This window comes from Macaca fascicularis, chromosome 3 (genome assembly GCF_037993035.2).
Source record: "Macaca fascicularis isolate 582-1 chromosome 3, T2T-MFA8v1.1".
In the NCBI taxonomy this organism is placed as follows: domain Eukaryota; kingdom Metazoa; phylum Chordata; class Mammalia; order Primates; family Cercopithecidae; genus Macaca; species Macaca fascicularis.
The window spans coordinates 183,957,683-183,979,784 of NC_088377.1; the positions used below are offsets into that span (position 1 = coordinate 183,957,683).

The following is a 22,102-nucleotide window of genomic DNA, read 5'->3' on the forward strand; positions in this document are numbered from 1 at the left end:
CAAGTCAGACTGGCCCATAAGTTCCAGAGGGCTGGGGTACTGTCTGTTCTCCTCATTACTAGGGATCCAGACACAGATAATTTTCTTTTCTTTTCTTTTCTTTCCTTTTCTTTGTTTCATTTCATTTCATTTCATTTCATTTCTTTTCTTTTCTTTTTTTTCTTTTGAGGGGCTTAGTGGGTGCAGGGTCTTACTCTGTCCTGAGTGCAGTGATGCAATCAAGACTCACTACAGTCTTGACTTCCATGGCTCAAGCGATCCTTCTACTTCAGCCTCTTGAATAGCTGGGACTACAGACATGCACCGTTACGTCTGGCTAATTTTTGGCAATTTTTGTAGAGATAAGGTGTTGCGATGGTGCCCAGACTCAGACATAGACAATTTCTGTTGAGTAAAAATTTAGAATGTCTTAGGTGTGGGGATACCTGGTGTTCCGGCTGCTGACTCTCTGTGTTGTTGCCAACACTTCCTTCCTCTTCATTCTCCCCTGGCCTTTGAAACCCATCCCTGCTGCTCAGGGATGTGGGATATGGATCTAGTCTGGATTCTGACACTGGGTTGGTGAGTGGCCAAATGCTGCTTTGGCCACAGGGAGGAGCTGTGCTCCCGTGAAACCTCTGAGGCAGGGACCTGGGGAAGGGATAGAGAGTGAGAGGAGAGATGGGCCAGGAGGGATCTTGCCCATGGGGAACCATCCGTACCTCGAATGAGAGCATGGCTGTACTCAGGTCAAGCACACTGACATCAGCTTCAAGCTATTTTCCCTTTCCTTTGCACCACACACCTTGCGTTGTTCTTTTTCAGCATCCTGTGTATGTTAGCTCGAAGCCCAGCCAAGCCTCATGCCCTCCGCTTCAGGGACAGAGGGTGGCTCATCCCTTTCGTGCTCCCTCAGCTCCCTCCCCAGTGCCTGGTTGCTGGTTGGCATCAGCCATGCCTTTGAATGATGGGCACTGGTCCACACTGCATCTGTGGTCATGCAGTCATCCTCCCTCCACAGAGCCGGGCAAAAAGGGCTCTACCGTGCTTAGACAATAAGGGAAGGGACATTTTGAATGGTTCTGTCTTGTGTGATCCCGCAGGACAGAAGGAGATTCCTTGAACGGGAGTGGTCTGTTGCTGAGAGGGGTCCTGAAAGACAGGGAGACAGAGATAGAGGGAGGATCCACTTAATGAGGAAGCAGCTGAGAGCAAAGAGCCCCTGCCAGAGGAATATCCTTGGGGGGTAAAAAGCTGGCTCTGTCCTTTCTGCCCAGCCCATTCATCCCAGCCCAGACTATTCAAATCTACCTTCTATCAGGACCCAGAAAGGATGTAAAATGGCCAGGAATAATTATACCCTGGGTCTGGGGAAGCTGTCAGAATCAGTGACATCACAGGGAAAACCACCAATCAGGGCCAAGGAGACCAGAGCCCAGTGCCTCACCCAGAGGACCCCAGTCAGAGGCCTCATCTCAGACCGGACACTAGCATGGGCTGCAGGCTGCTCTGCTGTGTGGTTCTCTGTCTCCTGGGAGCAGGTGAGTTGGCTTCAAATCCACTGTCCTTGAACTCCAAGCCTTTTCCTTGTGGCTGCAGCAACAACCCTCCTCCTGGGCTCTGCCTGAATTTTGTCCCTGTTTCCCTATAGTCCCCATAGACAGTGGAATTACCCAAACACCAAAGCACCTGGTCATGGGAATGACAAACAAGAAGTCTTTGAAATGTGAACAACATATGGGACACAATGCTATGTACTGGTACAAGCAGAAAGTTAAGAAGCTGCCGGAGATCATGTTTATCTACAACTATGAGAAACTCTCTATTAATGAAAGTGTGCCCAGTCGCTTCTCACCTGAATGCTCCAAGAGCTCTCTCTTATACCTTCACCTACGCGCCCTGCAGCCAGAAGACTCAGCCCTGTATCTCTGCGCCAGCAGCCAAGACACAGCCTTGCAGAGTCATCACTTTCCTGTGCAGAAACCTTCGGGGCCTGCCAGGAAGCTGTGGGGGCCACGGAGGGCTCGGGTGAGCATTTCCTGCAAGAGCCCCGACAGAAGCTTCAGAACATCACAGCACCTGCTAATTCATCCATGCGGCAACTTTACATCCTGTGCTCATATTTAGAGTGTGGGTTTTCTTTTGCCTGAGTGTGACTGCCCTGTCAACTGCTTTGAAAAAATGATAAACATATTCAGATCTACTTTTAAAAAATGCTTTTTTAAATCATGAAATAGGCCGGGCATGGTGGCTCACCCCTGTGATCCCAGCACTTTGGGAGGCCGAGACGGGCGGATCATGAGGTCAGGAGTTTGAAACCTGCCTGGCCTATGTGGTGAAATCCTGTCACTACTAAAAATACAAAAAATTAGCTGGGCATGGTGGCACGCGCCTGTAGTCCCAGCTCTGTAGTCCCAGCTACTCAGGAGGCTGAGAATTGCTTGGGCCTGGAAAGCAGAGGTTGCAATGAGCCAAGATCGCACCACTTTACTCCAGCCTGGACAACAGAGTGAGATTCCATCTCAAAAAAAAAAAAAAAAAGAAAGAAAGAAAGAAAAGAAAAAGTAAAATAAATCATGAAATAAAGCAAACACCCACTAAAAAAGATTGTTTAGCTGAAGATTACATAAGAACCCTCCAAGCAATCACCTGTGTCACCACCGAGTCACACCCTGCACTGGGCCAGACACCGTCCTATGAGGAGCTATGTTCTCCTGACACTTCATGTTCTGTGGTTTCCATGACTCTTCTTTGAGACCAAGGGTTCCCTTCATTATAGGTTTTTGTCATGCAGAGTCAAGCAGCACTGAGCATTGGGAAATCAGAGAATGAACTTCCAGGCAAGGGTCCCAGTGCAGAAGCCAACTGGAGAGGACAGTAAGAGACTCACCCTTTGAGAAATGGGTTTGAGAAATATGCATCTATTTTCACCACTTCTATTATTCTATATTCCTGCTTGTCTATTCCATAATTTCTCCTTTTAACACTCAAACTAGACTGTGAATTCTAGCTCTGATCAAAGCTCCAAATGTGCACAGACACCTTCTCTGAACCCTTCAGACAGCAAACGTGCCTCTGTCTGCTCCCCTTGCTGCAGAGCCCGTAGATCATGGTCTAGAAGCTTCCTGACTCATCCACTCTCCTTCCCTCAGCTGGAAGTCTCCTTGATGGTTTCGGGTCTCAGCTCCTCCCTGGATTTCCTCTCCAGACTGACACTTGAAGGATTATGTTTCCCACTTTGGTCTCTTTATTCCCAATGCCCCGCCCTACCTCCACCCTTATAATGCCCCAATTTGTTAGATTCTAACCCTGTCTGTTCTTCTTGGTGCCCTTTTAAAATGTTCTGTGTGTTGCTATTATAACTTTTCAATTTTGTTGCAGGCTTTGATTTCCTTATCCGTTCCTTCAACTAGATTATGAGCTTCTGAAGAAAATATTGTATGTTAAAATCCCCAGTTTATGACACTGTCTCTGGCCTAGAGTAAATGCTAAGCTCCTTCTTTGCTGCATTGGAGACTTAAACCTTGTCCAAAACATCCCCACCAATAGTCCAATAGTCCTCCAGCCTCCATTCTGGATAGGAAACCACTGTACTTACTTCTGGAAAATTCTTCCCTCTGTCGAGCCTGAAAGTCTTCTCCTCAGGGCTATGAATCTTTTGCTCTCAGTCTTATACCTTGGGAACATGGGACCAGGAGAGGCACAGTAAGAAGGTAAGTAGTCAACAAAGCCAAAAGAAGATTGTGGGTTCTAAAATAGTTAAAGATGAGTCGGATAAGTGAAAACTCCAGCCCAGCAAATACACATATTTCTCTTTAGGTAGCAGTTACAAATTGTGAAAGCCAATGTCAAAAGTGTCTCCCCATTCCGGGGACATAGCATGCCCGGTACTAGTAGTCAAAGCTGATACAGGCTTCTTTGTAGATAATCCAGCGGAAATAGTTTCTTAGAAAAAAATAGTTGGAGCAGGACTAGGTAGATTGCTCTAAGATCTGCCTTGAAGTCGTCTCCTTCAAAAAACCTTCTCTCATTGCATCAATCCCCAACTGATAACTGGTTTTCTACATAGTCTTGAATGCTGATGAGAATAGCTTGTGCAACATTATTTGATGATCCGCCAAATATCATCTAGTGATTTTAAAAAGTCGTTTCAGCTCAATGTTGGCTCAGTCTCACCATCTAGAATATTCACACACACTAAAAACAAAGATGTATGTCCTATGGGCTTTTTTCATTGTAGTGATTTATTTTTCCCTTTCACATGGTACCCATCGCAATCAGAGTCTTTCTATATATTTGTAGTCAGAGGTGTTCACTAAGCAGAACAGAGCATGGGATCAGTCCTTGAGGAACTGAGACTTCAAGCAGGCCTTCAAATGCTGAGAACAAAATATCTGGTTGTGGTTCTCAAGCCTTTGGTCCTAGCAAGATGAATGAGAGGTGATTAGAATGTCTGTGCACCTGAAAATATTGGAAGGGGACCCCCAGCTCCCACTTTCAAGGGAGAGAATGGAAAGAGGCATGTGGTGGGCTATAAGGAGCAGCTGCTGTTGTACCTTTAAGGTGTTCTGCAAATGCTGGCAGGTGAGGAGGGTGGTTGCATTAGGAAGGAGAAAAGAGAAAGTGATTAAGATACAGCCTGGGACCTTAGGAAGATCCAATTGAGTAAGGGAGACAAGTACTCACAAGAACGTGTGTTAGTACGGAAGGAAAACCCTAGGATTTTTAGAAAGATGAAATTGGCATTGCTCCCTGAAGAACAAGGTGAAGAATCATAGAACTACACAGGGCTCAGAGAAGCCCAGACAGATCAAGTACAAGCAAACTCACTAGTTGCAACCATCACCCTATACACTAAGAAGATTTTCCTAAAAGGTCCTGAGGCCTTCCCTGCTCATCACCCATGTCAGGTGCCTCAAGTTATGCAATAAAGACACTGTGACATGATATACAGTGGACCAAAGTGGTGCGTTTCTTTGTATCTGTGTAGAAGGGAGGCCTGTTGGAAGGAGATAGAGACCATGCAGCATGTGGAAAGTGTCTCCGCAAAAGTGGAGTGAGTCCAGATGGGGTGTGGAAAGCAGCCTCCTGCAGATTGTGGAAGCCCCAGCAAATTGCAAAGGGCACTGGGTGGGGCAAGGCATCCCTTGTGTGGTGTGTTAGAAATTGGACTGAGGTGAGGAGAGTTTCAGTTCTCCTGGGTGGTCTCCCTGGCACAGGAAGTCAGAACTTGAATGGAGGGATAAGGCCATTTACAAGGGAGAGATGGTGGCAGCCGCAGCATACATGTAGTTACATGCAAAGGGATTGATCAAATATGCAGATTTATATGGATAACAAAACCAGTCTTCTCAGTGTTGGATAAGGAAGTTGCAAATATGGAAAGAGAGAAGAGTTGACACAACAATAAACATAATATTGGATGGGAACTAGTGTGAACTCATTGCTTCTTAATATGTCTAAAGAGGAATTAAAGATACCTGTAAATATATATGTACTGTGAATACACATGTATATGTACAGCTCTGTCCACTGTGACGCCTAAGAGTAGTTCACCCCGGAGGCACCCCAAAACATCTAGTGTCCATATTCTGTTTTCTAAATACCATTGTCCACTAGAAGGAACCAGAACTTTTGGACAAATAGTAGATACCAAGACAGGCAGGAAAAGCCTAGAACCCCTTGTGCCATCAAGTAAGGAAATGCTCAAAGAATGATGAGAAACCTGACGGGAAGGAGAATTTAAGAATTAACAATCCCTCTATTTCCATATCTCCTTTGGACAATGCTTCATCAACATTTAAACATTATTATTTATAAATAAAGCCTTTGAAATAAAAATTATTTTTATCAGTTACATTCCAGCCTTACATACTGAGACTATGTCCTGATTTCTGAGGAGGTACAGATACAAATATACCAATGCCAACCATAGCACATTAGAAACACAATTTTTAAGTGCTTAGACCTACCTTTTACCTGTGGATTTTACTGTTTTCCATTCCACCCATCTATTTGTTGGCCAATTAAGCAAATACGTACTAAGCCCCTGCACTCTGTAAAGTATTTTGATAGGGGCCGTGAACCATGGAAGCTTCTGGCACAGCAGCCTGGTGAAGTCTATCCTGCTTGACTTTCATTGTTTCAGAGCTGGGTAGAGTTGGAGAAAATTATTTCAGTCTCTCCCCACATCCAGATTTCAAGGATGAGAAAATGAGGTTGGTAGATGAAATGATTTAGACACCGAAACACCAATTACTTTAACCTTCCTAAAGCATACCCTGTAAAACGTTCCAAATTAGATGTTATCTGTAAAGATGTCAAACATGTGTTTTTTTGTTTTGTTTTGTTTTGTTTTGTTTTTTTGAGACAGAATCTTGCTCTGTCGCCCAGGCTGGAGTGCAGTGGCGCGATCTTGGCTCACTGCAACCTCTGCCTCCCAAGTTCAAGTGATTCTCCTACCTCAGCCTCCTGAGTATCTGGGACTTCAGGTGCACGCCACCCCCACCAGCTAAGTTTTTTTTGTATTTTTAGTAGAGATGAGGTCTCACCACATTGGCTAGGCTGGTCTGAAACTCATGACCTCGTATTCCACCCACCTCTACCTCCCAAAGTGCTAGGATTACAGGCGTGAGCCACCGTGCCCAGCTCCCGTCAAACAAGTCTTATAGCTCCTGTAATCCCTGAAGCACTTTGAGAATGTGAACATTATTCACAAAAGCTTTTTGAACAAATTAAAATGGTCCATGTGCCCATGAGAGTTGGTTTTATTCATTGCTCTATTCCTGGTCCTCAAACAGTGTCTGACATATAGTTCTGTGGTCCATAAATACCTAGGGGATCATATTATTTTGATATCTTAAGTGTGTATATGGAGGCTGTTGGAGGCGTTTCACCAGTAAGGGGCAGTGAGAGTTGCTAAGCCTTTACTTCGGGGTTTCAAATGCCTTCTTGCTTTGTGTATTCCCCTGTGGAATCCTTTTGTGTATCTATGCTCCCAGTGCTGTATCTGGAGGACTGTGGGCAGATGGCTGAGAAGAGGGCCATGTGCCTCTTTCACCACCAGGAGGAGCTGTGACTTTAGGGACATTCTCGAGTCAAATGGAAAGAGGAGAAGAGAGGCAGGAGGGAGAAAAGGACTAAGGAAGGAATCAAATGCTCTGGCATCAGAGTTTGCTCCTGTGCTAGTTGAGAGATCATGTGTAGACAACATGAAGACACTAAAGTTCATTCCACCTTGACCTGTGTAGCCTCATCTCTGCAGTCCTTCTGCTCATGCTTGGAGGGCCTCCTGTTATTCGAGTCTGTGTTCAGGTCTGTCATCCTAAGTAGGTGAGATGCTCCCCGGGGGTAGGAGTCACAGAGTATCCCTCTCGTGCCCACTCAGCACCCACTGAAGGGTGCTTCCTCCCTAGTTGGCATCACATTACTGGGTCTTAAACTTATGCACAGCTGGCCCCAGGGAAGGGCTCAGCTGAGCCTGCTGAGGAGGCCTCCTGGAGTTCACTGAAATGAGAGAGGGGAGCCGGAGTGCACTCGTCCTAGGTCCAAGACAGGCATGGGGAATGCATCTGCCCAAAGGGAAGGGGTCTGTATGATGGGGAGGAGGGGAGCCACAAGTAGAAAGAGGAAGGAGAGATCCAGTTATTCATTATGGGGAGCACGGGCAGTGGCTAAGAAAAAACCAACGGTCTGAGGAAGCTGCCGTGCACACCTGCCCTGACAAGCTAGTCTAAACCCACCTCTTGAGGTGTCTACACAAAGCTTGAAAGGGAAAGAGGAAGTGTGAGCTGTAGACACTAACAGTGACACCAGCAGGAGCGCAGACTTCCCAAGCAGCCCGTGTCTCAGGGCCAGGGAAGCACACCCACAAGACCAGAATGCCAAGCAGGGAGACTCAGGGTCCCCACGCCTCTGCCCGTGTGACCCTGCCATGGGCTGCAGCCTCCACTGTGGTGTGGTCCATTGTCTCAGGTGAGTCCTGGATACAGGTGGGACATTTCTGTCCTTGGATTTTTTGCTTTTTTCATGGAACTGCCTCAGAATACTCTGTCCTAGGCTTCGTCTGAATTTGGCTTCTTATTTTCACAGGCTCCATGGATACTGGAATTACCCAGACACCAAAATACCTGGTCACAGCAATGAGGAGTAAAAGGACGATGAAACGTGAGCATCTGGGACATGATTCTATATACTGCTACAGACAGAAAGCTAAGAAATCCCTGGAGTTCATGTTTCACTACAACTATAAGGAACTCATTCAAAACGAGACTGTGCCAACACAGTGTCACACCTGAATGCCAACAGCTCTTGTGTACACCTTCATGTGGTCATGCTGCAGCTAGAAGACTCAGCTGTGAATCTCTGTTTCAGCAGCCAAGGCACAACCCTGCAGAGTCATCGCCTCCCTATGCACAAACCTCCTGGGTCTAGTGAAGAACCCGTGGGGGCAACATGTCCAGCTGAGCCTCAACACTCAGTTGAGCATCACGGAGGGCCTCGGCAGAAATCTCAGACTATAATACTGTCATTTATTGGATGTGACAATTGCCCAGACACCTGCAGCCCACGTCCTGACTTTGTCTTGAATGAGACTGTGCCTGAACTTGAATGCAGGACAGATGCTGTCAAGTTTAAGTTGTTCCAAGTATCTTCCAGTTCGTTTGTGCCTCAGGAAATCTTGTGTGTAGCATTTAACACTCTGGCCACACCAATCTGCCTTCCAATATGAACCTTTTTTATTTATCTTTCCACCCAAGTTAGACCCTGGATCTCACCCCTCATCCCATCTCAAAATCTGCTCAGACCTTTTCTTTTGTTTTTTGTTTGCTTGTTTGTTTTTAGATGAAGTCTCACTCTGTCACCAGGCTGGAGTAGTGCAGTGGCGTGATCTCGGTTCACTGCCACCTCCACCTCCCAGGTTCAAGCAATTCTCCTGCCTCAGCCTTCCGGGTAGCTGGAATGACAGGCGCCTGCCACCACAAGCAGCTAATTTTTGTATTTTTAGTAGAGACGTGGTTTTGCCATGTTGGCCAGGATGGTCTCAAACTCTTAACTCCTTGATTTGCCCCCGTCGGGCTCCCAAAGTGCTGGGATTACAGGCGTGAACCACCGCACCTGGCAGCTCCTTTTTCTTTTTTTTTTAAATAAAGAATACCCAATGCCCTCCTCAGGTGGCTGTATCATGCCTGACCCTGAGGACAGTGATTCCCCATGGGGTTTGCATCATTGTTCTCTAGTTCACTCTCCCTGGGGCATGTGCAGAGTTTCAACTTCTTGTTGGCTTCTCTCTTCCACTCAGGATTTAAAACTTTCAAACTTGATTGTTTTTCCTTCTGTCTCTTTAATCCTAATACCAAGTTTTCGCGGCATCCATTATCAGCCATGGAGTCTGTTGCACCTGAATTGTTGCTCACAGCAGGTAATAAGAGAAGGCGACCTCCTGGAATTTCTGAGCCGGACTTTGTACTCAGGGTTACCTTGCTAAGCCCCGTATTTTCCAGCACTGCTCTTAATAATTAACGGCCCTCAGTTCTGCACACACCGTCAGACCCCTGAGCAGAGCCCTGCACTGTCAGGTTTCGGCACCAACACAAAGGCTCCCTCCTCTCTCCTATAGAGGGCGCTCCAGGGATGGTGGGTGTTGCCCCAGACACCAGCAATTCTGCCAGACCTTGCCTGGGGTCCATGGGAACTCAAAATGCCACTCATTTCCTCCACAGGACCAGATGCCTGAGCTAGGAGAGCCCTCATTCCTGCTGTGATCCTGCCATGGATACCTGGCTCCTATGTTGGGCAATTTTTAGTCTCTTGAAAGCAGGTCGATGCTTAGGACTCTAGGAGATTCTTGTTTTGAACTTACCTAAGACAATTCTAAACCATTCTCTTAATCTTCTTCTTTTCCCACAGGACACACAGAACCTGAAGTCACCCAGACTCCCAGCCATCAGGTCACACAGATGGGACAGGAAGTGATCTTGCGGTGTGTCCCCATCTCTAATCATTTCTACTTCTATTGGTACAGACAAATCTTGGGGCAGAAAGTCGAGTTTCTGGTTTCCTTCTATAATGGTAAGATCTCAGAGCAGTCTGAAATATTTGAAGATCAATTCTCAGTTGGAAGGTCTGATGGAGTACATTTCACGCTGAAGATCAAGTCCACAAAGCTGGAGGACTCAGCCATGTACTTCTGTGCCAGCAGTGAAGCCACAGCCTTGCAAAGACACCTCCAGCCTGCTCAAAAACCCTCATAGATCTGCCTCCCTCCCAGCCGCCAGCACCCACTTCCTGTCTAAGAAAAGGAAGTCTCTGGTTGGGTTTGTTCTTGCTGCCGTCTCCAAATAAACAGATATCCGAAATTGAATTAACAAAGATATGTTGGACAGGAATGTCCAGATGCTGTAGGATTTGAAGAATGTTTACAGATACTACAGAGTGTGATGGTGGGCTCTGAATATGGGAGAATTGTACACGACCAAGTAACCTGTATCTTCTCCCTATTCCCATTTTGCATCTTTATTAGAATTTTTTTGTTTTAGTTTTTTAGGAAAACATATTTTAACTCCTAGGATAGCGAGATGATTATGGAGTGGGAGTTCAGGTATTCCCATGAGAATACAGAGGATTGCCACAGAAATCTTCAGAAGGAGAAGGGGCTTGGTACAAGGAACTCAATATCAATCGGTCTTGTTCAGAATGTGGTCAAGAGCAGAACTATCTAATGATCCTGTCACCCCGGTGTGCTACATTTGGTCTAATGATGCTAGCTCACAAAATAACAAGTTAAGAGAGTAGAAAACATGGAGTCTAATATTAGGACACCATTTTACACCATTTCAAGGTCAGCAGAGGTCTAGACCAGCATGAGAATCGCCAGAATAAAGCCAGGCAGTGCAGGAACAGAATTCAGCAACAAAAGTCAAGAGACATCTAGAGGCAGAGGTAGGAATGAATTTGTCACTTTCAACTTAACATAAGGCAGCCAGATTAACTTCTTGAGTTTCATTTAAGAAACTATTGCTCTTTTAAACATATCTATTGAATTCTAAATTTTAGGTATTTTGTATATTTCAGTTCTAGAATTTCCACTTAAATCTTACTACAATTTCCAGCTGTCTGCTAAAATTCTACATTTTGTCATTTACTTTGTTGACTATATTAACATCCAACATTTGAAAGCCAGTTTTGGACACCTTTAACATCTGAATCTGTTTGGGTCTGTTTCTTTTTTCTGTTTTCTCTGTTTCTTTTCTCGGCATGTGATTTTGTTTTCTCACACAACTAGTGATTTATTTGAATGCTGGATATTGTATATAAAAACTATAGAGATAATCTGAGGCTCTGAGTGATTTCATCTTCCTCAAATGATTCACTTTTGCTTCTGCTGGGAATTGTAGCAGGGGCAGATCACCTTAATTGAGCTGATGACTGAGCTGGATCAGAGCTGGACTTCAGCCTCCGTGATGGCTGCTCGCCTTTGGTCTTAGCCATTTAAGTTCCAACTAGATGTCTGGAGTGTAACAGCTTAATTAAAGTGTAAATTACATAACATAATATTTGCCCATTGTGAGTGTGCAATTCAATGAATTTTGATAAATTTGTGGAGTTGTGCAACAATCACCGTGATCCAGCTGTAAAACATTTCATCCTCCCCACCCAGAAAGTTCCTTCATGCTCATTTTCAGTCAATCCCTGCTTCTGCCCCTAGCACCAAGGCCTGGGGTCTTTGCCAGGCTCCTCTCCTATTCAGTAGTCACTGAACATAAACGCTCTCCAGACCAGAAAGGTGGTGGATGCTCCTCAAAGCCCGCTACACTCTCAGTCTTCCCTTTTTTCCCTCAGCTACTTAGGCAGCGATACAAAATTGGCAAATGACTTAAAGGGAAAAGTGGTCTGTTAGATCTCTCCTTTCTCCTTGAGATCCCAGTCCGTTAGGTTCTTACTGCCTCAGTAGCTCCAAGTGCTTTCAAGCATTTATTTTTATATTTTGTTAAGTTTATCTAGTTTTTGGTGGGAATGCTGTTCTGCAAAAATTCAGTCTGTTAACTCTGAAAGCCAGTTTTTACATTTGTTAAAGGTGAGGTACAATTTTGCATGTTTTAATTTTAGGTAGAAGCCTCTTGAAGAAAGGAAGGAGTGAACCTCTCTGATTTCCCGTTTTTATCTTCTTTTTTCCGTTTTGAGATGGATTCTCTCTCATGTTGCCCAGGCTGGAGTGCATTGGGGCGATCTCGGCACACTGCAACCTCCACCTCCCGTATTCAAGTGATTCTCCTGCCTCAGCCTCCAGACTAACTGGGATTACAGGCGCATGCCACCACACCCGGCTAATTTTTATATTTTTAATAGAGACGGGGTTTCACCATGTTGGCCAGGATGGTCTCGGCCTCTTGAGCTCATGATCTGCCATCCTCGGACTCCCGAAGTGTTGGGATTACAGGCATGAGCCACCATGCCTGGCTGCATATCTCTATTTCTAAGACCTCAACATCCCTGCTGCCTTTGGTCCACCATGGGACAGTGTTGACATGTTTGACCTTTTACCACAAGGAGGAGCTGTGACTCTACTGAGATTAAGGGAACTCAGAGGAAGGACAGAGTATTCTCTGGATGGAAGACAGTTAAAAGAAATATCGGGTGTATTTGCAACAGGGGAAAATGTGGTCTGCAGAAGCTGTGTTAATGCTGAAATGTGAGAGGTTAAATACAGACTGTTCATTTGCCTTGCTGTGCAGGTGCTTTTGTTCTAGCAAAGAGCCTAGACTGCCAGATTTGTTGCATGTGACCCTGCATGGGATGAGAAAGGGGGAGATGGGAAAGAGGAGCGCTCACAAGCAGATGCCGGGGTAGGACCCCTTCCTGAGAGGAATAAGAGAGGCTCTGGACACTGGGCCTCTGCTCCAGCTCAATCCTGCCAGGAAATGACTTCCTGAGACCTGGGCAGTGAGCCTGACAAATCAGGGCTTCCTCGAGGGATATTGCAAAGAGAGTAATTACCATGGAAAATCTACTTATCAGACCAAAGAATACCTGGAGCACCATTCCCCTGACTCTAAGTGATGAAAGACTTAAACTAGAAAGGGTATTTTTTTTTTCTTTTTCCTCTTCTGGATGTTCCTCTAAGTTCTTGGAGCAAGAGTTTCTAAGGATAGGAAACCTGTCTCCTGGGTCTGAGCAAATGGTTCTATCAAAACAGCATCATCAGACTCCCTTCCAGCCTCCAGCTTCAACATCTATCCCTGTCTCCCAAGACCCACGGAAGCTAGACTTGTCCAGATGTCAAAAGATGATGCCAAACAGTTGGAGATGGGAAGGAAGGTGGCATGGTCAGACCTCCAGGATGCACATCTGAAACAGGCTCTTCATTTTGTTTTCACTACAGGATCCCGTTTCACCTTTTCAAAAAGCAGTTGAAATTTTCCTCACTTCTTGGAAATCCAAAAATGCAGCAAAGATACATTTTATGTGGGCTCTAGCTATTCATCAGGATGGAGCTTCAGAGTATCTCTATGCTCTACCAGATATATTCTAGCACGCTGCCTGGAAGTGAAAGTCTAGCCAGACAGTTTAACAGGAAAACCATTAGCCGTGCTGTGGAGGTTAATTTTGCCATTTATCTTGGAATGGAAGAAAAGAATGTATTGAAGGTAGGAAACTCATTTCTACATGCTAGATTCTAAATTTCTTAGCTTTCTGTAGTATGAGCCATTTTCAAATGTACTAAAAGTTATAAAAGCAGACTATGCGAAACACACACTTCTAAGCTCAATATTAAATATTTAAGGTGACTACCATAAGAGTTGGAGAGTCAGGGTCCCCTTGGGCTTTTCAAACTCCTACCCTCACAAAAAATCTAGAACTTCTTCTCAGTAACAAAAGTAAGATGACGTATAATCATTTCTCATTGTTAATAAACAATCTCTATCCATCATGGCATTGCATTTAATTTGTGTTAATTGTTGCTAACAAAGGACTACAGATTAAACATTTGTGATCCATATAATATTAGAAATAATAAATGCAAATATTTTAAGTGGACAAGCGATTTTAATAACTCAACAGGCAAATAGCATGAACTGACGCTTCGCAAAGGTGAGGGACACATGGCCTGTGACAGGATGTCTTATCTGGCTTTGGTCTGAATTTCATTTGGAAAACTGGCAGCTGCTGGTTGACCTGCAGAGATATGATCCCATGAGCTGAGATGCATGTTGACTTTTGTATGTTTTTGTCAGCTTGAAAGAATTTTTTAAATCAGGATCATTGTCTCCAGTAACAAACAGCCAGCTGGGTCGAATGGAAGTGAAACCATGGCCCTGGTCCCATTGCAGACCTGGAAACCCAGTGATGAGCATCAGTGAAGAGAGAGACAGAATCAGATGACATGAAATCGACATAAGATTCTGCTCAGGAAACTAAATATGACATAATTGGGCACAAGAGATTGTCTGTTCTATTCCACCAGAGCAGACAGCATGGTTTTCCTGTGAGTTCTTGGGGAGCTGGAGGAGGGAGACAGCTCTGCCAGGTAGAGTGGTTTCCTCATGAGGAGTGTAAAAAGAAGAGGCGGAGATGGAGATTTTGATTCTAGAAGGGTGGAAGATTTTGTTTGTAAACATATCAACACACTTGCCTTTCTCGCTAAGACACAAACTTTGGGGGAATTGCCCAAATATAAGATGAGGTTTAACTATAGGGCAGCCAAAAATATGACCCATGTTCAAAATATGCATCGTGGTATCATTCAGTTCGACGTGTTCTGGTTCTTCTGCAGCCTTCTGTCTCATTCTCTTTGCCCCTACAACTCTCTGCCTTTTTGTGGATTAAGTTATCCCCATGATAAAGTTATTATATTTTGTTCCTTCTTTGACTTTCTTGTTGGAAGCCTGGCTCTTCCCAGGGATATAAGCGTCTATCCTCTCTCCTTTCTGTAGCTTTTTTCCCCTTCTGCAGCATAGTGGGCCCTGTCAGAAAATACATACCTGATCAATTTATTTGTTCCTTTTTATCCTTTGGACAATTCCTTTTTTTTTTTTTTTTTTTTTTTTTCCGTTGAGACTGAATCTCGCTCTGTCGTCCAGACTGGAGCGCAGTGTCACAATCTTGGCTCACTGCAAGCTCCGCCTCCTGGGTTCACGCCTTCTCCTGCCTCAGCCTCCTGAATAGCTGGGACTACAGGCTCCAGACACCATGCCCGGCTAATTTTTTTGTATTTTTAGTAGAGACGGGGTTTCCCCATGTTAGCCAGGATGGTCTCGATCTCCTGACCTAGTGATCCGCCCGCCTCAGCCTCCCAAAGTGCTGGGATTACAGGCATGAACCACTGTGCCCGGCCTAGACAATTCTTGAAGGGCAATAAAACACTTTTGCTTTTCATGTCTCCTGTAAAACACAAAACAAAACAACACCCAGAACTAACATTGCCTCATGTGAGGCTAGTTTCTTTCTATCAGTTTCATTCCAGTGACTCTCCCAGATGCTGTCCATCTGATTTGGTAAAAACTCTTGCGTAAAATACTGAGATACATATTTATTTAAAGTCTACTCTTTAAGAGTGGTTACATCTTTATATAGTTATCATCATCACCGTTGTATACAGCCTCTTGTCATTTCATTATCTTCCCTCCCTTCCTTCCTTTCCTCATTAGAAAAGCTTCCCATGTCAGCTGTGTGGTGCAATGAGGTAAGTACTGAATAAGACCCACATCTAGCGGGGTACCTGCTTATGTTCACAGAATTTGAGAACTAGACAGAATGTTGAAAATTATTTACTTCTGCCCACTGTTTCATAGATCAGGAAATGGGATGCTTTTAAAAAAGTATTTAAATGCAAGCAGTAACTATATTGCTGGACTCCATGTAACATGCATTTCATATTCTTAGTCTACAGGCAATGTGTGAATGTGTTTTTGCTCCTATTGGATTATAAGCATCATGAGAGTGAGAATATAGTTTACTCATGCTTGGCACTAAGTAGACATTCAATGACTATAAACAAATAAAGCATCCTTGATGTTCCAAGAAGGATGGTGGTCATTTTTCTTTTGTTTAGTTCAAGTTCTGTGTTTAGTAAATCACAAAAGAACCATCAGGGTCTGTGTTTGCAGGGGATTCACCTGTAGATGACAACACTACCAAAGTGTGTGTGTGTACGTGTGTGTGAAACGCCATTCTGGCTGTGCTGGTCCCTGGTTTTCCTCCTGGAGGTTCCTGCCCTGGGGTAACTGACAGAGGCATTGAGATCTGAGTGCTGGACCTTGCTGACCAGAGCAGGAGGAGCTGCGGCCCTGCCACACCCCCAAGGTTGGGTGTTTGATGGCTGGCAGAGGAGGGGAGTACCATGGGCAAGAATAAAGGGGACGGGGTCCTCAACAGGGGATAATCCAGAAAACACAAAGGCATGTTGTGTTGTCACATTGGCGTCAGGTGGGTAGGGCCCAAGGATGCCGCTAAGCATCCTAGCTGAACAGGATGGCCCTCCACAACCAACAATCACCTGATCCAACATGGCACTCGGGCTGAAATTGAGAAACTCTGCTATAAGCTTGAGTTGCAAACTTTGTACTAACAAGGAGGATTATATGCAGACAACTCAAGAGCAGTACCGTCACCTGCATTTGTTTTCCGCAACAACCCTGTTGTTTACCTTTATTGCCATTCAGTCACAGCACACAGTAACTGCATATTGTCCAGCATCCTCCTGTTTCCTCATAGATCTACCCCTTGGACAGATAAGGACATCAGAGGGAGTAGGGCTGCAGTTCACTGCCAACAATGACCCTTCAACAAGGTTTTCTCTGAACTAGCATCACAGTCATGTGGGTTAGGTGACTGTAGCTGGTACTCAGGTGAAATCTTAGGCCAGTCTTTCCTGAAAAAAGGGAACCACTGACCATTAATCAGAATTAATCTTTGCAAAGATTCAAGAGAGCAAAACAATGTCCTGTATTATTGTGAAGGGGAAGAAAAGGATCCAGAGAGGAACAGCAGCCTGACTCTGAGGGAAGGGCATGAAAGGGAGAGGAAGGGGGTGGTCAATCCCGGGTAAGAAGCGGGGAGGGAGGGGGCTGATGGCACAGGAATGACTGTCAGAGACACACCCTGGAGGCCACAATTCAACCCTCTCAACTTTTCCCAGAAATTTCAAAAACTTTTAAAGCAGCAAGTGCAGGGCATGAAAAGGAGGAGCCATGCTAGAGGAGAGCCTGGGAATGGGGAAATGATTACAGGCTGTGACCTCACTGGCGCAGCCCCTCTCAGCGGCAGTGGAAAGCACAGCCTAGACTTCTCACCACTGCACACCAGAATCCTGCCCTGGGCCTTGCCTGGTCTGCCTGACTCTGCCATGGGCTGCAGGCTCCTCTGCTGTGTGACCCTCTGCCTCCTCCAAGCAGGTGAGTCCTGGGCCCAGGTGACATGATACTGTTGGAGTCCCTAAGTCTTTTCACCATGACAACAACAGCAGGCTATCTCCTGGGATTTGCCTGAATTCTACTTCTTTCCTTTGCAGGTTCCTTGGACACAGCTGTTTCCCAGACTCCAAAATACCTGGTCACACAGACAGGAAAGGAGGAGTCCCTTAAATGTGAACAAAATCTGGGTCATGATACTATGTATTGGTATAAGCAGGACTCTAAGAAATTGCTGAAGATAATGTTTAGCTACAATAACAAGAAGCTCTTTATAAATGAAACAGTTCCAAATCGCTTCTCACCTGACTCTCCAGACAAAGCTCGTTTAATTCTTCACATCAAGCCCCTGGAGCTTGGTGACTCTGCTGTATATTTCTGTGCCAGCAGCCAAGGCACAGCCCTGCAGAGTCACCGCATTCCTGTGCACAAACCTCCCAGCTCAGCCAGGAAGCTGTGGGCCAGTGTGTGCACCTGCACCCAAGGCTCCAGTCTCCACTGTCTGATGGCCTCTGATGGAGTTTCAGTCTGTAGTACAGACGGCTAGTGCACCCAGTGGAGAAGTCCTCTATATTATGCGCACAAAGTCTCACGGAATTGTTTCTCAGCTGGAGCAGGGTTTCACAACAAAGCCACTGAAGTATTAGGGTTCCACAAACAAAAACGGAGCCTGTCCCATGCACTGAAGATCTGAACTGGTGGAGGAAACCATTTCTTGTCTTTCTGTGCTGCACACATGGGTTCATATTTTATATAACATTATGATCAAAAACACATGATTGCTAAAAATTGTTGATGAGCACAAGCATAAAGGAGGGGGAAGGAAATATTTCTAAGATCAAGAGACAATTCTGATGATCAGTAAGTACTTTATTTAACAGAAACATATTTGGAGAGGCATGAAATTCCATGGCAATAGGTAAACTGGAAAGTGTTGAGGAGAAGCTAGTGGAGGCAGACTTGTGCATTGTAGGCTCCTTCTCTTCAAGAAGAGTGACCAGCAAGCGTCTCTCCCAATTCTGATGAAGGTCATCTTGAACTCTCCCCAAGAGTAGGCAATAGTCAGATGACTGGGGATATTGGGAGACCTGAAAGGACTTTGGACACAAATCTCTAGGCAGTGGTGAGCCATTGGTCCTACTCCAAGTGAAACAACATGACGAAACTGGTATTTTGGTACAGGAACACTGGTAGTAGTATGGATCAGAAAGGAGATAGATTTTTGGGTGGCATGAAGAATTAGGAGACTTCTAAATATCCTACATGAAAGATTAGAAAGAGTTTATGTGAAGCATTGTGGACAACATAGGCTTGAGGCTCTGGATTATGTTATTTCTTGGAAATAGTATTGGGTTTTATTCTGGGAGGGTTGAATATATGATTAGCTAGGGTCTATTTCAACTTTGTCCTCCCTTTTAGGGAGCCCCAGCATGTGGGCAGCATTGCTAGTGCATGCCTTTCCAGCTACTCAGGAACCTGAGGCAGGAGAATCGCTTGAGCCTAGGATGTGGAGGTTGTAGTGAGCCGAGATTGCGCCACTGAACTCCAGCCTGGACAACAGAGCGAGATTCCATCTCAAAAAAAATAAAAAGTAAAGAAAAAAGAAGGAAAAAAAGAAATCATGAAATAAAGCAAGCATCCTGTAAAAAGATTGTTTAGCTTAAGGTTACATAAGAACCCTCCAAGCAATCACCTGTGTCATCACAGAGTCACACCCTGCACTGAGTCAGACACCGTCCTGTGAGGAGTTGAGTTCTCCTGACACTTTGTGCTCAGTGGTTTCCATGACTCTTCTTTGAGACCAAGGGTTCCCTTCGTTATAGGTTTTTGTCATGCAGAGTCAAGCAGCACTGAGCATTGGGAAATTAGAGAAGGAATTTCCAGACAAGGGACCCAGTTCAGAAGCCAACTGGAGAAGACAGTAGGAGACTCACCCTTTGGGAAATGGGTTTGAGAAATATGTATCTATTTTCACCACTTCTATTATTCTCTATTCCTGCTTGTCCATTCCTTAATTTCTCCTTTTAACACTCAAAGCTAGACTGTGGATTCTAGCTCTGATCAAAGCTCCAAATATGCATAGACACCTTCTCTGAACCCTTCAGGCAGCAAACGTGCCTCTGTCTGCTCCCCTTGCTGCAGAGCCCATGGACCATGGTCTGGAAGCTTCCTAACTCACCCACTCTCCTCCTTGGCTGGAAGTCTCCTTGTCGGTTTCAGATCTCAGCTCCCCACTGGATTTCCTCTCCAGACTGACACTTGAAGGATTACTTTTGCCACTTTATTCTCATTATTCTCAATGCCCTCCCCTAACTCCACCCTTATAACACCCCAATTTATTAGAGGCAAACCAGTTCTATTCCTTTTTGGTGCCCTTTTAAGATGCTGTGTATGTTGCTATAACTTTTCAATTTTGTTGCAGGATTTGATTTCCCTATCCATTTCTTCAACTCGATTATGAGCTTCTGAAGAAAATATTGTATGTTAAAATCCCCAGCTTATGACACTGTGTCTGGCCTAGAGTAAATGCTAAACTTCTTGTTTGCTGCATTGGGCACTTAAGCCTTGTCTAAAACATCTTCACCAACAGTCACCCAGCCTCTATTCTGGACAGGAGACCACAGTACCTTCTGGAAAATTCTTCCTTCTGTCAAGCCAGAAAATCGTCTCCTTAGAGCTTTGAATCTTTTGCTCTCGGTCCTATACCTTGTGGACATAGGATCAGGAGAGGCATAATAAGAAGGTAAGTAGTCAACAAAGCCCAAAGAAGATTGTAGGTTCTAAAATAGTTAAAGATGAGTCGGATAAGTGAAAACCCTAGCCCAACTAATATACATTTTTCTCTTTAGGTAGCAGCTACACATTGTGAAAGGAAATCTCAAAAGTGTCTCCCCATTCCTGGGGCATAGCATGCCCGGTACTAGTAGTCAAAGCTGATGCTGGCTTCTTTCTAGATAATCCAGCAGAAATAGTTTCTTAGAAAAAAATAGTTGGAATGGACTAGGTGGATTGCTCTAAGATCTGCCTTGAAGTCTTCTCCTTCAAAAAACCTTCTGTTATTGCATCAATTCCCAACTGATAACTGGTTTTCTACATAGTCTTTGAATGCTGATGAGAATAGTTTGTGCCACATTACTTAATGATCAGTCAAATATCATCCATGATTTTAAAAAGCTGTGTCATCTCAATGTTGGCTCAGTCTCACCATCTAGAATATTGACACACACTGAAAACAAGGATGTATGTCCTATGGGTTTTTTTCATTTGTATTGATTTATTTTCCCCTTTCACATGGTACCCGTTGCAATCAGGGTCCTTCTATATATATGTGGTCAATGGGTGTTCAGTAACCAGAACAGAGCATAGGATCAGTCCTTGAACCAAGTCTTCAGACAGGCCTTCGAATGCTGAGAAGAAAACATCTGGTTGTAGTTCTCAAGCCTTTGGTCCTAGCAAGATGAATGAGAGGTGATTAGAATGCCTGTGCACCTGAAAATATTGGAAGGGGACCCCCAGCTCCCACTTTCAAGGGAGAGAATGGAAAGAGGCATGTGGTGGGCTATCTGGAGCAGCTGCTGTTGCACCTTTAAGGTGTTCTGCAAATGCTGGCACGTAAGGTGGGTGGTTGCATGAGGAAGGAGAAAAAAGAAAGTGATTAAGATACAGCCGGTGACCTTAGGAAGATCCAATTGAGTAAGGGAGACAAGTACTTATATCAACATGTGTTAGTATGGAAGGAAAACCCTAGGATTTTTAGAACCACAAAATTAGCATTCCTCCCTGAAAAACGAGGTGAAGAATCATAGAACTACACAGGGCTCAGGGAAGCCCAGACGAATCAACTACAAACAAGCTCATTAGCAGCAACCATTACCCTGTACACTAAGAAGATCTTCCTAAAAGGTCCTGAGGCCTTCCCTGTTCATCGCCCATGTCAGGTGCCTCAAGTTATGCAATAAACACACAGTGACATGAATACAGAAGAATAACATGCATTTCTTTGTGTCTGCGTAGAAGGGAGGTCTGTTGGAAGGAGATAGAGACCATGCAGCATGTGGAAAGTGTCTCCCCAAAAGTAGGTTGGAGTCCAAATGGGGTGTGGAAAACAGCCTCCTGCAGATTGTGGAAGCCTCGGCAAATTGCAAAGGACACTGCGTAGGGCAAGGTATCCCTTGTGTGGTATGTCACAAATTGGACTGAGGTGAGGAGAGTTTCAACTCTCCTAGGTGGTCTCCCTGGCACAGGAAGTCAGAACTTGAATGGAGGGATGAGGCCATTTACAAGGGAGTGGTGGTGACAGCCATAGCATACACGTAGTTACAAGCAAAGGGACTGATCAAATATGTAAATCTGTAGGGTTAACAGAATCAGGCTTCTCAGTGTTGGATAAGGGAGTTGCAAATGTGGAAAGAGAGAACAGTGGAACACAACAATAAACCTAATAATATTGGAAGGGAACTAGTGTGAACTCATCACTTCTCAATATGTACAGACAAGAATTAAAGATACCTGTAAATATATGTATACTGTGAAAATACATGTATATGTACAGCTCTGTCCACTGTGATGCCTAAGGGTAGTTCACCCCAAAACATGTAGTGTCCATATTCTGTTTTCTAAATACCACTGTCCATGAGAAGGAAACAGGACTTTTGTACAAATAGTAGATACCAAGACAGGCAGGAAAAGCCTAGAACCCCTTGTGCCATAAAGTA

The 22,102-nt window shown here is 44.7% G+C and overlaps 1 protein-coding gene, 1 long non-coding RNA gene and 1 gene segment (V, D, J or C); all 3 read left to right on the forward strand.

Moving 5' to 3' along the window:
- Window positions 1-1,442: 1,442 nt before the first annotated feature.
- LOC135969795 (T cell receptor beta variable 4-1-like) lies at window positions 1,443-2,478 on the forward strand. The segment is given in 2 exon segments: window positions 1,443-1,520; window positions 1,631-2,478. Coding segments are annotated over 2 exon segments (525 nt in total).
- Window positions 2,479-7,737: 5,259 nt separating this feature from the next.
- On the forward strand, window positions 7,738-10,015 carry LOC107129313 (uncharacterized). The gene is made up of 3 exons (XR_010585199.2): window positions 7,738-7,953; window positions 8,071-9,400; window positions 9,889-10,015. It is a non-coding gene; the product is annotated as an uncharacterized lncRNA (long non-coding RNA).
- Window positions 10,016-17,050: 7,035 nt separating this feature from the next.
- LOC135969972 (uncharacterized) lies at window positions 17,051-17,934 on the forward strand. The gene is made up of 2 exons (XM_065541216.1): window positions 17,051-17,372; window positions 17,489-17,934. The coding sequence occupies exons 1-2, from the start codon at window positions 17,060-17,062 to the stop codon at window positions 17,932-17,934; spliced, it is 759 nt and encodes a 252-aa protein (XP_065397288.1). The 5' UTR covers window positions 17,051-17,059.
- The last annotated feature ends 4,168 nt before the right edge of the window (window positions 17,935-22,102 follow it).